The sequence below is a fragment of the Cylas formicarius genome, unplaced genomic scaffold, assembly GCF_029955315.1.
Source record: "Cylas formicarius isolate icCylForm1 unplaced genomic scaffold, icCylForm1.1 PGA_scaffold_8__14_contigs__length_24414737, whole genome shotgun sequence".
NCBI classification, from domain to species: domain Eukaryota; kingdom Metazoa; phylum Arthropoda; class Insecta; order Coleoptera; family Brentidae; genus Cylas; species Cylas formicarius.
The window spans coordinates 18,049,998-18,062,802 of record NW_026844361.1 but is presented as its reverse complement, the minus strand read 5'-3'; the positions used below and the strand labels follow the sequence as shown (position 1 = coordinate 18,062,802).

General features: G+C 31.4%; 1 protein-coding gene across 1 annotated transcript in view; it reads left to right on the top strand.

Annotated features, from left to right (window-relative positions):
• The first annotated feature begins 7,885 nt into the window (after positions 1-7,885).
• LOC132706053 (segmentation protein paired-like) overlaps positions 7,886-12,805 on the top strand; it is a 53,523-nt gene continuing 48,603 nt past the window's right edge. The window contains exon 1 of the mRNA XM_060677126.1: positions 7,886-7,978. Coding sequence (XP_060533109.1) covers positions 7,915-7,978 — 64 coding nt within the window. The 5' untranslated portion in view covers positions 7,886-7,914. The remainder of the gene's footprint in view (positions 7,979-12,805) is intronic.

Here is a 12,805-nt window from a genome sequence, read left to right as displayed (position 1 = left end):
TTGTCTTGAATGTAGAAATTTTACACATGTGGCATAGATGGCATCCATTTTTTAAAAAAATGTCAATCACTTACCATTTTCTTTATTCTGAAAATATACGCTAGAAATCGCCTTCAGACCCCACGCACCATGGTTGAAATAAAAAATAAAAGTTGTACACCTGAAAGAAAATACCTCTAAATGCCCAATGCTTTTACCAAAATTTGCAAAGATTCTTGGAATAGTTTCTTAGATAATATAATAAAATATTTTTTTTCTCAAAGTTTTAGCACCTTGTATAACTCAAGTTAAGACGTTTAGCACATACGTTTATATAGAGTTTTGTCCTTAAAGTAATTTCAACAAATATACCCTTCTATTTGACACACCATTAAAGAATACTCTGTGTATATGCTAATATTCTGTGATTAGTTTCGGACTTAAACGAGACCCTTTTTCGAACATTTCCCGGTAGCAAGCGGCCTGTATATGTGCTACCAGTCAGTTTGAAAAATAAGCAACGATCAACGCTTTGATTGGCAGTCAATAGAAAATCGCTGAGTGTGCCAGATTCGAAATTTTATGCCCGGTTAGGTAGCCGGTTCCCTATTTGACAGTTAGGGTGACAAATCGCCGAGTAATAAAACGTCTGTTTGGACGTGGCCATTGTGCTACTGCCACGTCGAAGACTGGAAGGTAGACGTTTATTTATTCTCCGGAAAGATAATTTAATTATCCCGCAATTTGCTGCTTCGGCGTTGTTTTGACAATACATAGACAAATTTTTGTACGTATATGATATTGAGGTTGTAATTGTATGACTGAGAGTATATTATATTATGCATTATTTTACTATCAATTTTTAAAATAATTTATATTTTGTAAAAGTGGAACGTAATTTTCATTCCTCGAACACATAAGAAAAGTTTAACCATACACCATATTTTATACTTCATCTATGAAAGACTTCGCGTGTTATACAGGGTGGCGAAAAGTTTATTCTAATTTAATAATAACTTGACGTGACTATAAACTGACAAATTTAGAAGGGATAAAAAATTTATTGAAGCAATCAATTTGGTCTGGTTTTACTGTAAGGTCCGTTTATTTGATGATCTGTGAATTTGGATATTACATGACTGCATTGATCACTTTCTCTGATACTTTATCACCACCTGACATTGATGCATACTTTATTATTAGGAGTTACAATTGATGGCATACTTAAAAACCAACGGCTGCAGCAACCAGTACAACCATGTAGGTACCATCAACATTAACATGATTTTTATGAAACTTGAAAAGTAATTTATAATACAGTCTATAACGGTAACTAACTAATGAACAATGCATATTGTAACCACTTTATTTGATGTGTCCTCATAAAAAGAAGTCTAGTGGTGTTAGATCTGGGGATCTGGAGGGTCAATTTTAAAAGCCCTATCTTCCAATCCACCTATTTTCAAAATTTTGCATTTAGAAATTGCCAACTTGGAATAAAATTTTAATTTATTTCTCTGTGAAGCCGCGAAGCTTGGTTATATCTTTGAATACACGGTAAAAATTTTTTTCTTAGATCAAAGCAAATCGCTTTGTAGTAAAAAAAATTGTGCTTCCCTATTCACCAAGAGAATATTTTCTTGATTTATCACAAAAAATCTCTTAACTCTCTGTTTTATTGCATAACAGAAATTGTTCTATTTTAAAATGAAAGTGTATCAATCTAAGACACCTTTTCCTCCAGAAGGAAAATATTTGCTCATTCAAAACAAAACCTTTTGATTCTTCTTCCAAGACAAAATAATTTCCTTAACCGAAAATGAAATAATGAAAATTTCTAAAGTTTTCTTTCAAGACCATATACTATTTTAGAGCAAATTGAAGTGTTTTTCGAGATAAAACAAACCTCTATCTGCATTATTTTGTTTCAAGACAAATCTATTCTTGAAATGAAATATTATACCCCCTTAAATCAAAATAAACCGAAATTTATATTATTTTTTTCTAAGATATTTTTTTCTTAAACAAATGTACAGGGTTTCCCAAAAGTTAACAACAATACTGAAAAGGCTGACGGAAAAAGTCATAAGCATCAAGAAACATAAAATGAATGAAAACTGAATAAAAATTGTAAACTTGTATCAGATTTTCGAGTGTCACATCTAAAAAAAAAATAACTCTTTATATTCTTAGGTATTTCAGTTTAAAACCGCGGATATTTCATTGATCAAAGATCAACGTTAAAGTAAAAGTTCAAGAGAATAATTCAAATAATCATACTTTACTTTAAAATAGATTTCTTATTAAAGGTTTTGAAACTTTTACTTTAACGTTGGTCTTTGATCATTAAAATATCCGCGGTTGTAAAACTGAAAAGAATTGAAAAATGAAAAGAAATATTTTTTTTTTAGATGTGGCACTCGAAAATCTGATCCATACTTACGATTTTAATAACTTTTATTAAAGTGGCAATATCGCGATTTTTTACTGAGGCCATTTTATGTTTTTCTTGATGCTTATGACTTTTTCCATCAGCCCCTGAAGTATTATCGTTGACTTTGGGAACGCCCTGTGTGTATAAATTGAATTTGTTTTCTAGAAGTGATTGTATTGTTTACATAGGAGTATAGGTGTTTTGATGTGAAGAACAAAAATGGAAAGAAATTCAATCGTACGAAAATACAAAAATATTTATTTTTTTTTTCGGATTCAACAATAACAGCAACATATTTAAAAGTACCACAAACGAGAACATCTTTAAGAAACATAGTCTTATATTTTAAAAATAACACATAACAACCATAACACAGTTAATAGTGCTACGAATGCAAAGAACATTCCTTGGAAATTTTTTATCACTTCAAGATTCATATCCCAATCTGTCAAAAGGTCACGTATGTTTTCCATATGGGCTAGGTATTTCTATACATATTCAAATCAAAAATCAACATCAAAACACAATTTTCGTTTCCGATGCGGTGCCGACCAAAGCCACCTTTCCGACACACTCACTCCACATAACATAAATAACTAAATGAAATGCGTGTCTGCGTGTTAACAGGTCCAAGACAAATATAGACAATGGGGGTTTAATTTTTTTTACTTCAAGACAAATGCGCCAGGTTGTTTTGGACGAACGTGTGACATATTTATTATTTTCATCAGAGATAATTTATACCGGGTTGTTTTGAGTAAAAATCCAATTTTCAAGATTAGATTTTCCTCAAAGGGAGACATGGCGTCGTAGCTTACATAGAAACAAATTTTTGTTTTATGCTAAATAAAATAAATTAAGAACTCTCAATGACTTGTATGAAGCCAATTCGTTATGTTAAAAAATGAATTGTTTCGAAACAAGACAATTAAAGAAGAAAAATAATGTCTCTTTACAGGGTGAAACACTGCGTTAAACTAAAAATAAATATTTCACTTCATGACAAATTGTTTTAAGGTAAAACAAAATGTTCAAGAAAGGAAAGAGTTTTCTTTGTAGACAAAAATTTTTACCGTGTAAGTAATTGATATGTACATTCCCTGGTATATTAAAAGATTTGGTGTTCCATTTAAATTAATCAAGTTATAGCCACTTAAAATGGGGAAGTTATTTATAATTATATTATACAAAATATTTTTAAATTCTACTGTAAATTTCGATGGCATAATTTAAATATTTCTAATGTATTTGAGAAATTATTTTTATTTATTTAAACAACTTCAAGATTTGGTTGTCAAAAACCTTATTGAGACATACACTTATATTGATCGTAAAATGCAAAAAAATATGCAACTTTGAAACTTTTAGGATAATCTGTATAGTATGAAGGTAAATTTACAAGGTATATGATATAGTATAACCCTGGATATTTATATGTATATGAAGTAAGTAAAAAATTGGACGGTCCTAGAAGTATAAAAAGAGGCGTTTTATATTTCAAAAAAATGCATCTATGACTGACCATCTTTTTATCATTAAAAAAGCTTTTACTATTTTAGGGTTAAGTGCGAGCAAACCACGCGTATCGATACGTTTTAAACCTTTATATGTATTTTAACTGTTTCGTTAACTTTTTGTGTATTATGTGTGTGAGTGCCGTATACAAATCATTTTTTGTTGGACTTTTATCTTTTATCAGGGGCACTTTGACAAAACCAAACGCTTTTAAAGTATAGAACTTCCATATCATGCTACCTCTCCAATTTTAAGATTTGTGTTTGCTCTTTTTTCTGAAGAAGGTCATAGAAGACCGAAACTTCAATATATGTACAAAAATTTTAATCGCTTTTAATATAAAGACCTAGAACCCAAAAACCAAAAGCTATATAAATTTAGGCTATTTTTTTTATATTTAATTATTTGGGTTTTGTTTGTTTTCTATACTACTTCGCACAACAACCTGAATTTAGTTGTTATTTCCATTTTTTTTGCCGGCTGGTGCGAAATTCTAAAAGCGTTGCCAAACTCTTACCGCCATCTTAGCGCAAAACCATTCCACGTACTATTTAGGTATATAACGAGCTAGTTTTTAAAATTGAAACGACCATCGTTCAATCTTGTGGTTTTCACCAATAGGAAAACTAAACAAACAGAACTGGTTTGGAAATACGAAACGACTGTAAAGCAAATTAAATATAACGAAGCAAAAAAAAACGATTGTGCTGCTGCCCGCTACCGCAGTCCATTTTGTAATAATATAACGTGAGAATGGTTTTAAATAAAACGGTATTGTAAGAGATTACATTTTACCACAGAGGCGTTACCCACAAAGGGTTGATCATAAATTAATTCGTATACTTAATGTAGGTACGTTTTTGTTACCATTTTCTTAGATTTAATAATAATTAAATAATCAAATAATAATGATTATAATTATTTAATTACAATTAATAAAATCAGAAAACGCCACTTAAAAAGATGCGAAAACTACTACGTAAACTATAATTTATATAATATATAATGTAAATTGTAGAATAAAAAACAAAAAAAAATCCTTAGAACCAAGTCGAAGGATGGAAAAGGAAATACTATATGGACCAAACAAATCATAGTACTAGACCTCTCACTTGCAAGCAGATGAATAAATAATCAGAAGATAATTTATAACTTTTTGAAATTAATTGCTAACAAAAATTGACGAAACTCGCGTTGAAAACAAAGGTTAGTCGACGCATCGCTTATTGCCGTGTTAAAATCGAGGTCAGTTTGCTCTGCGCTACTGACTGAAGCGAACAACATATTTCCCAAGAGTCAGCGCATAGGTATAACTTGTATACAGCATCCATTTATTCTATAATTTTTTATCGGCCCTCGCACAAAATTGAATCCGAAAAAACAAATCGTGCAGAGATAATGGCTACGCCATCATATTTTAGTCCAAGTTCCAATGTGTTTTTGACATGTTATTGGTTATCGAAACATGTAGGTATTCGGGGGTAAGATACCTAATATAGTGAATAACATAATAATCAATACATTACAAACAAAATTATAATAATATCATGGATTTATCGGGTCTATTTATGGACATACTTTTGGAAGCGTTTTTCGTCAAATGTGTGGAACAGTACAGATCATAGCGATACTTTAATGCCCACGAAAAGGATATTTCATTTTTCTAATTGACAAAGCTTACATAAATTTATATCAGAATGATTTCTGAATATGTTATTACAAAGAAAAATGTATATGACAATTAGAACAACGAAAATTTTTGTGTTTGTTTCAGAAGTACATATTTTAGTTCACCAACAAGATTTTCATTACATTATAAATTAATTAATGTTTAACCAGACAATTCCGCATACCATAATATAATGTAGTGCATAGAAGTAATTTTATATTAAAGAAGTAAAAGAAATGTAAATTAAATGTATAATTATTTAAACTATCACTCGAACTAGTCCAACTTTTATCTACCTCCTCAATAACAAAAACATAATAAAATTTAATTATATGTTTAGTTAAATATTTTATAAATATTAATATTTATAAATTATAATGGCAATGTCGTACTACTGATAAGCTACCCCCTATCACAAAAACATTACAATTAAAATCAAAAACAAAAGAACAAACTATAAAAATTTTCCATTATTTTGAAAATTGTCGATAACATAATTATTTATGAAAATTTCTGGTTGGGATAAAACGCCTATTAAAGGGAACTTCTTCAACACAAATGCAGTGGCGTACTCATATTTTCACCTCTATTCTTTAGTGAATTTTGTGTTCTGTCATTCACATATAAGTTCGAACTATATTTAGCATTTTAAAATGTATAAAATTGCGAAACGAAATAAAGCGCCGAAAAGAAAAACGCAAGATATTTACATTAAAATAGCAATCTAATTATGTCCAAGATAAATCCTAACTAATAATAACTTATTTTACTTTCAGATTAAGTTTTATTATTGTGTACTCTAAAACATAATTATTTCAAAATATATATAGGGTTTGTCACTTGGTGTTTTTATCTTTGCATATATAACCAATAGCAATATATATTTCGTTTTATATAACTATATTTATTCACTATTTTTGTTCACAATATATGTATTTCTATTTTTTGGTTTCCTGGTTAGTGCTCCTATTTTCTGCATTAGTGCAGTAGAGTACTGGAGTAAATTCCCAAATTTCAAAAAAAAAGTTGACTAAATAAGAAATTTATTTTCTATGGAGCGCGAGCATTGAAGATGCCAAGTGAGATTTTGGCGAAACGTCTGCAGGATTCCAGTCGGATGCAAGATTTGCAGGATTCCAGTCGGATGCAGGATTCCAGTCGGAGTTCAACGAGCGAACGGATGATATCCCGGAATATAGTGTCATCATATATATATATATATATATATATATATATATATATATATATATATATATATATATATATATATATATATATATATATATATATATATATATATATATATATATATATATATATATATATATATATATATATATATATATATATATATATATATATATATATATATATATATATATATATATATATATATATATATATATATATATATATATATATATATAGGTATTGCGTCTCTCAGTGATATAGCTTTTATCCACATTGATATACTATACGTTTTCTTTGATGACAAAGCTTCGATCATTTTCCATTACAAAATACGCGAGAATTTTTAAAGCTAATGATAATTCAAATCTGAGTAAAAATGAAGAATGAAGAATCCGAAATTTCAATAAATAAAAACATTAACGGCAATTTTCAAAATTGTGGAAAAATTGGAAAGCGCCCTATATATCTCGATATTTTCGAGATCTAGGCATATTTTGAGAAAATACTGTAACAATGCGGCATCCAAACTTGTTGTCAATCCATCAACAATTTTTTTTTCATAGCTGCTTCATAAGTTCCTGTATTATCGGCATAGACAGGGCCTCTATCTCTCAACTCGGTATTTATATGGGTTTTACACGAGGTGTCAGTCTATTTTGCTCTACATCTAATAATACCTTTCTACTGTTAACCGACCACTCCGTACATAATTAAAACATTCTTTAATAACTTATTTTTGATTCTTAGAGGGAAGAGAAGCCATATCTTCGTTTCGACAACCACTCTCCAATACCCTGACGTCCGATAGGTGTCTGCGCGTTGTCGAGTCGGGTAACGCCCCCTCCAACAGGCGGTGGGCGTGGTTTACAAATTACCTCGCCAACAGCTCGACGAGTGACGAAATTAACAGCTCACGGACGAGTCAGTGTGAATTTGACAGTCGCGTTGAAATTCGACTGGTCGGCCGGTCGTGCGTCCTGCCGGTCGTGCGTCCTGTTGGTTTTTTCCAGAGCCGCCGTCGATCGAGTTGATACGTAAACAACAAGCGGGTTTTTGCGGGGCTCTTTGGTGTGGCGGACGGTGCGGGGGCGCGCGAGTACACGTTCCGTTAAAAGTGGCGACAGAAATGACCGTTACCGGAAATTTTGGGATAATGCACAGACCTTGTTTTTCGGGATACCCGTTTCAAGGTGCGTATAATTGCACACGCTATTTCCTTGAATTTTCGTGATAAATTGGACGCGCCGGGAAGTTTCGACGCGTGCGGATGTTTCTTTTTCTGTTTTAGAAAGTTTTTAGTATAAATTAGTAGGCATAGATATCACTATTTTTTGTAAATGCTTTGGGGTCGGGAAGTATTCGAAAAAAATAAAAAATCGCTTATGCAAGGGTCCACAAAAAACATCATTTTTCAAGAAAATTTTTGAACCAGGAGACGCAGAAGATACGGTCCCATAAACTTTTATTCGTGGCAATTTTTCAAAAATCAAATTTTACCAAGTATTTTTTAAAATTTTGTTGATTTTTTTTTGGTAATTTTCGCTTCCAGAAAAATATGTTTTCCTCCATAAATGTTCATCCGATTGGCAAAATTCTTTAACCGGCAGACGCAGAAGATCCAGTGCAATAACATTTATTTCAGGTGTTTTTTCCACTATATACAGGGTTTTCAAATTATAGGCAAAAATCTAAAAGCCCTAGAAAATTGTTCCTTTACAGAATAAATTGTTAACCGCAAATCAAATATCGTAAAAAATATGGCTAATATGGCTACAATTTTTGTATTTGCGGTTTTCGTGTATCATATACGCTGCTCGGGATATGTGAAAAAATCCATTTTAAAATCGCTATTTCGGGGGCTCAGTCAAGACGCGATGACGTCATTGATTAATACGGCGCACCGCATGGTTTGTGGACGAGGAAACGTGGAAGATCCATTGCTATAACCTTCATTTGCGGAATTTTTTCAATTATGTATAGGGTGTGTCAATTATGGGTAAAAAAATCTAAAAGACCATGAAAATTGCCGTTTTAGTGAATACATTATTAGCCTTAAATGAAAAACTATCAAACATGGAATAATTTAGTCTAAACAGTCTCGAATATTGTGTCAAGAGAGAGAGTTTCAGATTTCGTCTATCATACAGGGTGCGCAAGGTACTTGGAATATTATAATTGGAAATCGTTATTATTTGTACAATTTTTTATATTTATCAAAGTTTGTCGTGACTTTTAAATTTGGCGATAAGTAAAAAACGCTTTATACAGGGTGTGTACACAATATAATTACATCGATTTTGCGAAAGTTCCATAGTGGCCCACAGGAGCGTGGTAGAAAGACAATGCCGACAAGACACCGCGAAGCGCCACCTTTTTAAAATAAAAAGCTGCATCGCGTCACGCGCTGCGAACTTGCCCCGCCCAGTGACGATTTTTCGCAAGCAATCTTGTTTTTTTAGTTTTTCATAATAAATTTTAAAACATGGTTGGTATGGGTATATTAAGGTGGGTCAAAACAAACGATTTTTTTTGGATCTGACACACACTAGTTAGCTCTAGAAAGTACTTACCACGTGTAAGCTCTTAATTTAAATAGAAAGATCATCCTCATCATAGTTTTGCATTTTTGATTTAGTTTCATATATATACAATTATATACAATTTTATTGACAATTTTTATAGGAAATGTAATGATCTACAAAATTGGCCTGTTACCACTTTTTCGATAAATCGAACAATTTGAAAGATATTCGAGGTCAAAGATTGAAAAATTAACAGAAAAATAACTTTTTATTGAAATGTTTTCAATCATTCTTGTGGGAAACTAAATGCTCTACAAAAAAGGTTTCTTGTGTGTGTGTGTGTTTTTTTTTAATCAACCCCTTGAGAAATATTCAATTTTGAACCGCAATTGTGATTAAAGTAAAACTATAAAGGAAAATATCGTTCACGATAATTATTTTCCAGTCAATAACAAAATTCAGAACAAAAAGTTATTTATTAAAAAAGTTTGAGACCATTTTTGTAGAGCGTTTAGTTTCTTATAATATAAAATAAAATTATCAATGAAATTGACTTAATGATTATAAGATGATTATATGATGATGATAAGATGATTAAGTAAGATAAATCGAAAATGAAAAGCAATAATGAGGATAATCTTCCCATTAATAAACATTAAGAGCTCGTACGTGGCAAGTACTTTTTAGAGATAACTACGAACTAGTTTCTCTGTGTCAGATTTTTTGTTTGACATAGGTATATTTTTTTACCAACCAACCATGTGGGGGGGATCCAATTAAAAAAATATATTTTAGAAAATTAATTGAGTTTCGTTTATTATTTTGTACCAACATTTTTCAATAATTTCTAAACAATTACATTTTAAAAATATTTTATTTAAACAGTGTACCTCAAATAAAAACACAACAAATAAGCAAGGCAAAACAAATATACAATTTTTCTACAACCGAGCGAAAAGTAGACTTTTTTTTACTTTGCCGCTAGCTGAGCGATAAAGAATACCACTCGCTTAGTGCAAAGTGATGCGCACGTTTTTTGAATTTCATTACTAGTTACGTACTATTATTTTTACTAAATTTTCTAAAAACGCGGGCTGTAGAAAAATTCCTGCGCGATAGATTGCCGCCCTGAGCGAGAAGTTTGGCCATCTAATACTCAAATAGCTATTTTATATAAAATTATTTAACAATTAAATAGTTAGATAATAAATGTTTGATTAAATTAGTAGTATTTTGTATTCAATAAAAAGAAGTGAAAACAGGCCACTAATTTTTTTATCTTGTTGTGCATTGCTGTTGATTTTTTTTTGCTCTGAGACGGTGAAAAAAATGCAGGAAACAAAAAAAATCTATACAAAACTTAAAACAACAATCCGATGTTTTCTGAAATATTACCCACTTGGCTTGGTAAACTTTGCCGTCTACCACACTTCTTATTAATTTTGGTTTTTGGATTTTGTTTTCATAAATATTAAAAAAGAAAATTTAATTTTTTTACCTTCTTGCAGCATTAAAAAACAATTTTTAAATGCACGGATTGGTTTAAGTAAATGAATCCGCGTCTAGCGTAATTTTATAAATAAAATGAAATATACTTCTGAAAAAATGTGGTAAGATATTTTAGATTCTAGAAAAAAAAGTTTGGTGCAAAAATTCTAGGGCCCCAATCAGGTTGCATGTTTTTGAACTCAGGGTAAAAGAATATTTTTAAAAAAATAATATGCCGCTTTTTTAGTATGTATAATTAAATCCTCCTTTTATATTAAACTTTTGAAATATGTGCCATTTAAGTTCACCCTAAGCTTTGACCGGCTGTACGCTAGTTATTACTTAGCAATGGTGTTATTATAAGGATAAAATTTTTATTAAACATTCCCAAGAGTCAAAGCAAATATTATTACTATTAATATATCTTTTATTTTATCTATGGCCTTACTGTAAACTTCCAATACCGTAAAAATAAAAATTACCGGAATAATCGGCGAAAACCGAGGTAAAAACTGTTTTCTGTATATTTTTCGTTAACTTTGCTACCGCAAGCTATTTGAAATTGCTCACGGAAAAACTGTTAATTTTGAAACGGTTAAATAGTTATTTGTCCTCAAAGCAATACGATCTGATCCTAATAATAATAGTTCACAAATAATTTAGTTTATAACGTTATAAATAGTAATATACGCATACGCCATATTCGAAGATTTTTTTACGCAAAATTTATAATATTGGGCAAATTATTTTAAATTATTTATTTATTAAGAAAAATTCGCATTGCTATTATGCGTCCTATTCTATTGTGATATTGTGATATTTGCCTCGAGGACTTTCGTGTCTTCAACAACTCCTGCGAAACATCATCATTTTATTTATTCTTTTTATTCCTTAAAGTGACGCACCTCCGTTATTTTCTGTTTCTTTTGCCATTAAAAAACAATACATCCAAAAAACTTTTGTTTTTTTTTGCGACCGGATTACCGAAGCGCTTACAGCAGCGCACGCGTTGTATCCGTGAGAATTTCTCACGAATCGAAACAGTTTCCTCGAAAGAAAAAAACGTCCCAAAAAGACGGATTCGGTTTCGACACATTTTTTGTGCCACTTTCCTGTGCTTTTGGCCGTGTCGGTTGCGAAAAATTTATACGATTGCGCAAAATCCGCGCCCGCAGGTATAACCTTAAAGAATTTTTGACTTTTTTTGCGGTTTTATTGTTGCGGTTAAAACAAAACCGTAGGCGGTATAGGTAGGTGTGACGTAGATATACGGGAAAATATAACGAATAAAACTAATACCTGCTAATTCGTGCGACAATTTAGGTTTCTCTTTCGGTTTCAAAACGACAAATTGTCGCAACGCAACCAATTGCGTGGGTACAGAGAAACAGAGAAAAAAATTCATTCGAAATATATCATCGAGTCAAGACATGATATACGGAAATATGGGGGAATCCTCAGAGCTAGCAGTCTTCTATTGCATGGGGAGAAGTGAGTGAATGATATAAATAATTATCGTCTAATATCTATTATCCCCACAATCGGTAAAATTATTGAAAAGATTCTATTCTCAATTAGCAGCTTACTTCGAGGACAACCGTTTGTTGTTGTCTCCAGTTTGGGTTTAGAGGTGGTACATCGAATTATTGAGCGATTAGTAGAGTTCATTATCAGGTTTACGCAGCTTTTGAAAGCAGAAAGTACTCCGGCACAGTCCAATGCGATCTTTCGAAAGCATTTGACTGTGTCCGGCATCCTATTCTGCTGAGTAAATTGCAGATGTATGGTGTGGATCCCACATCGGTTGGATTCCTTCAAAGTTATCTTTTCAACAGGAGGCAGATCGTAGAGTTGTTGAACATGGAGTACCCCAAGGATCCATTATGGGCCCTCTTCTATTCTTGATATATATAAACGATCTCGCTGAGCATGTTGCTGAATAGTTTGTACATTCTTCGCTGATGATACCACCTTTTCTTGTCGAAGTCATTCTGAGAACGACTTGGT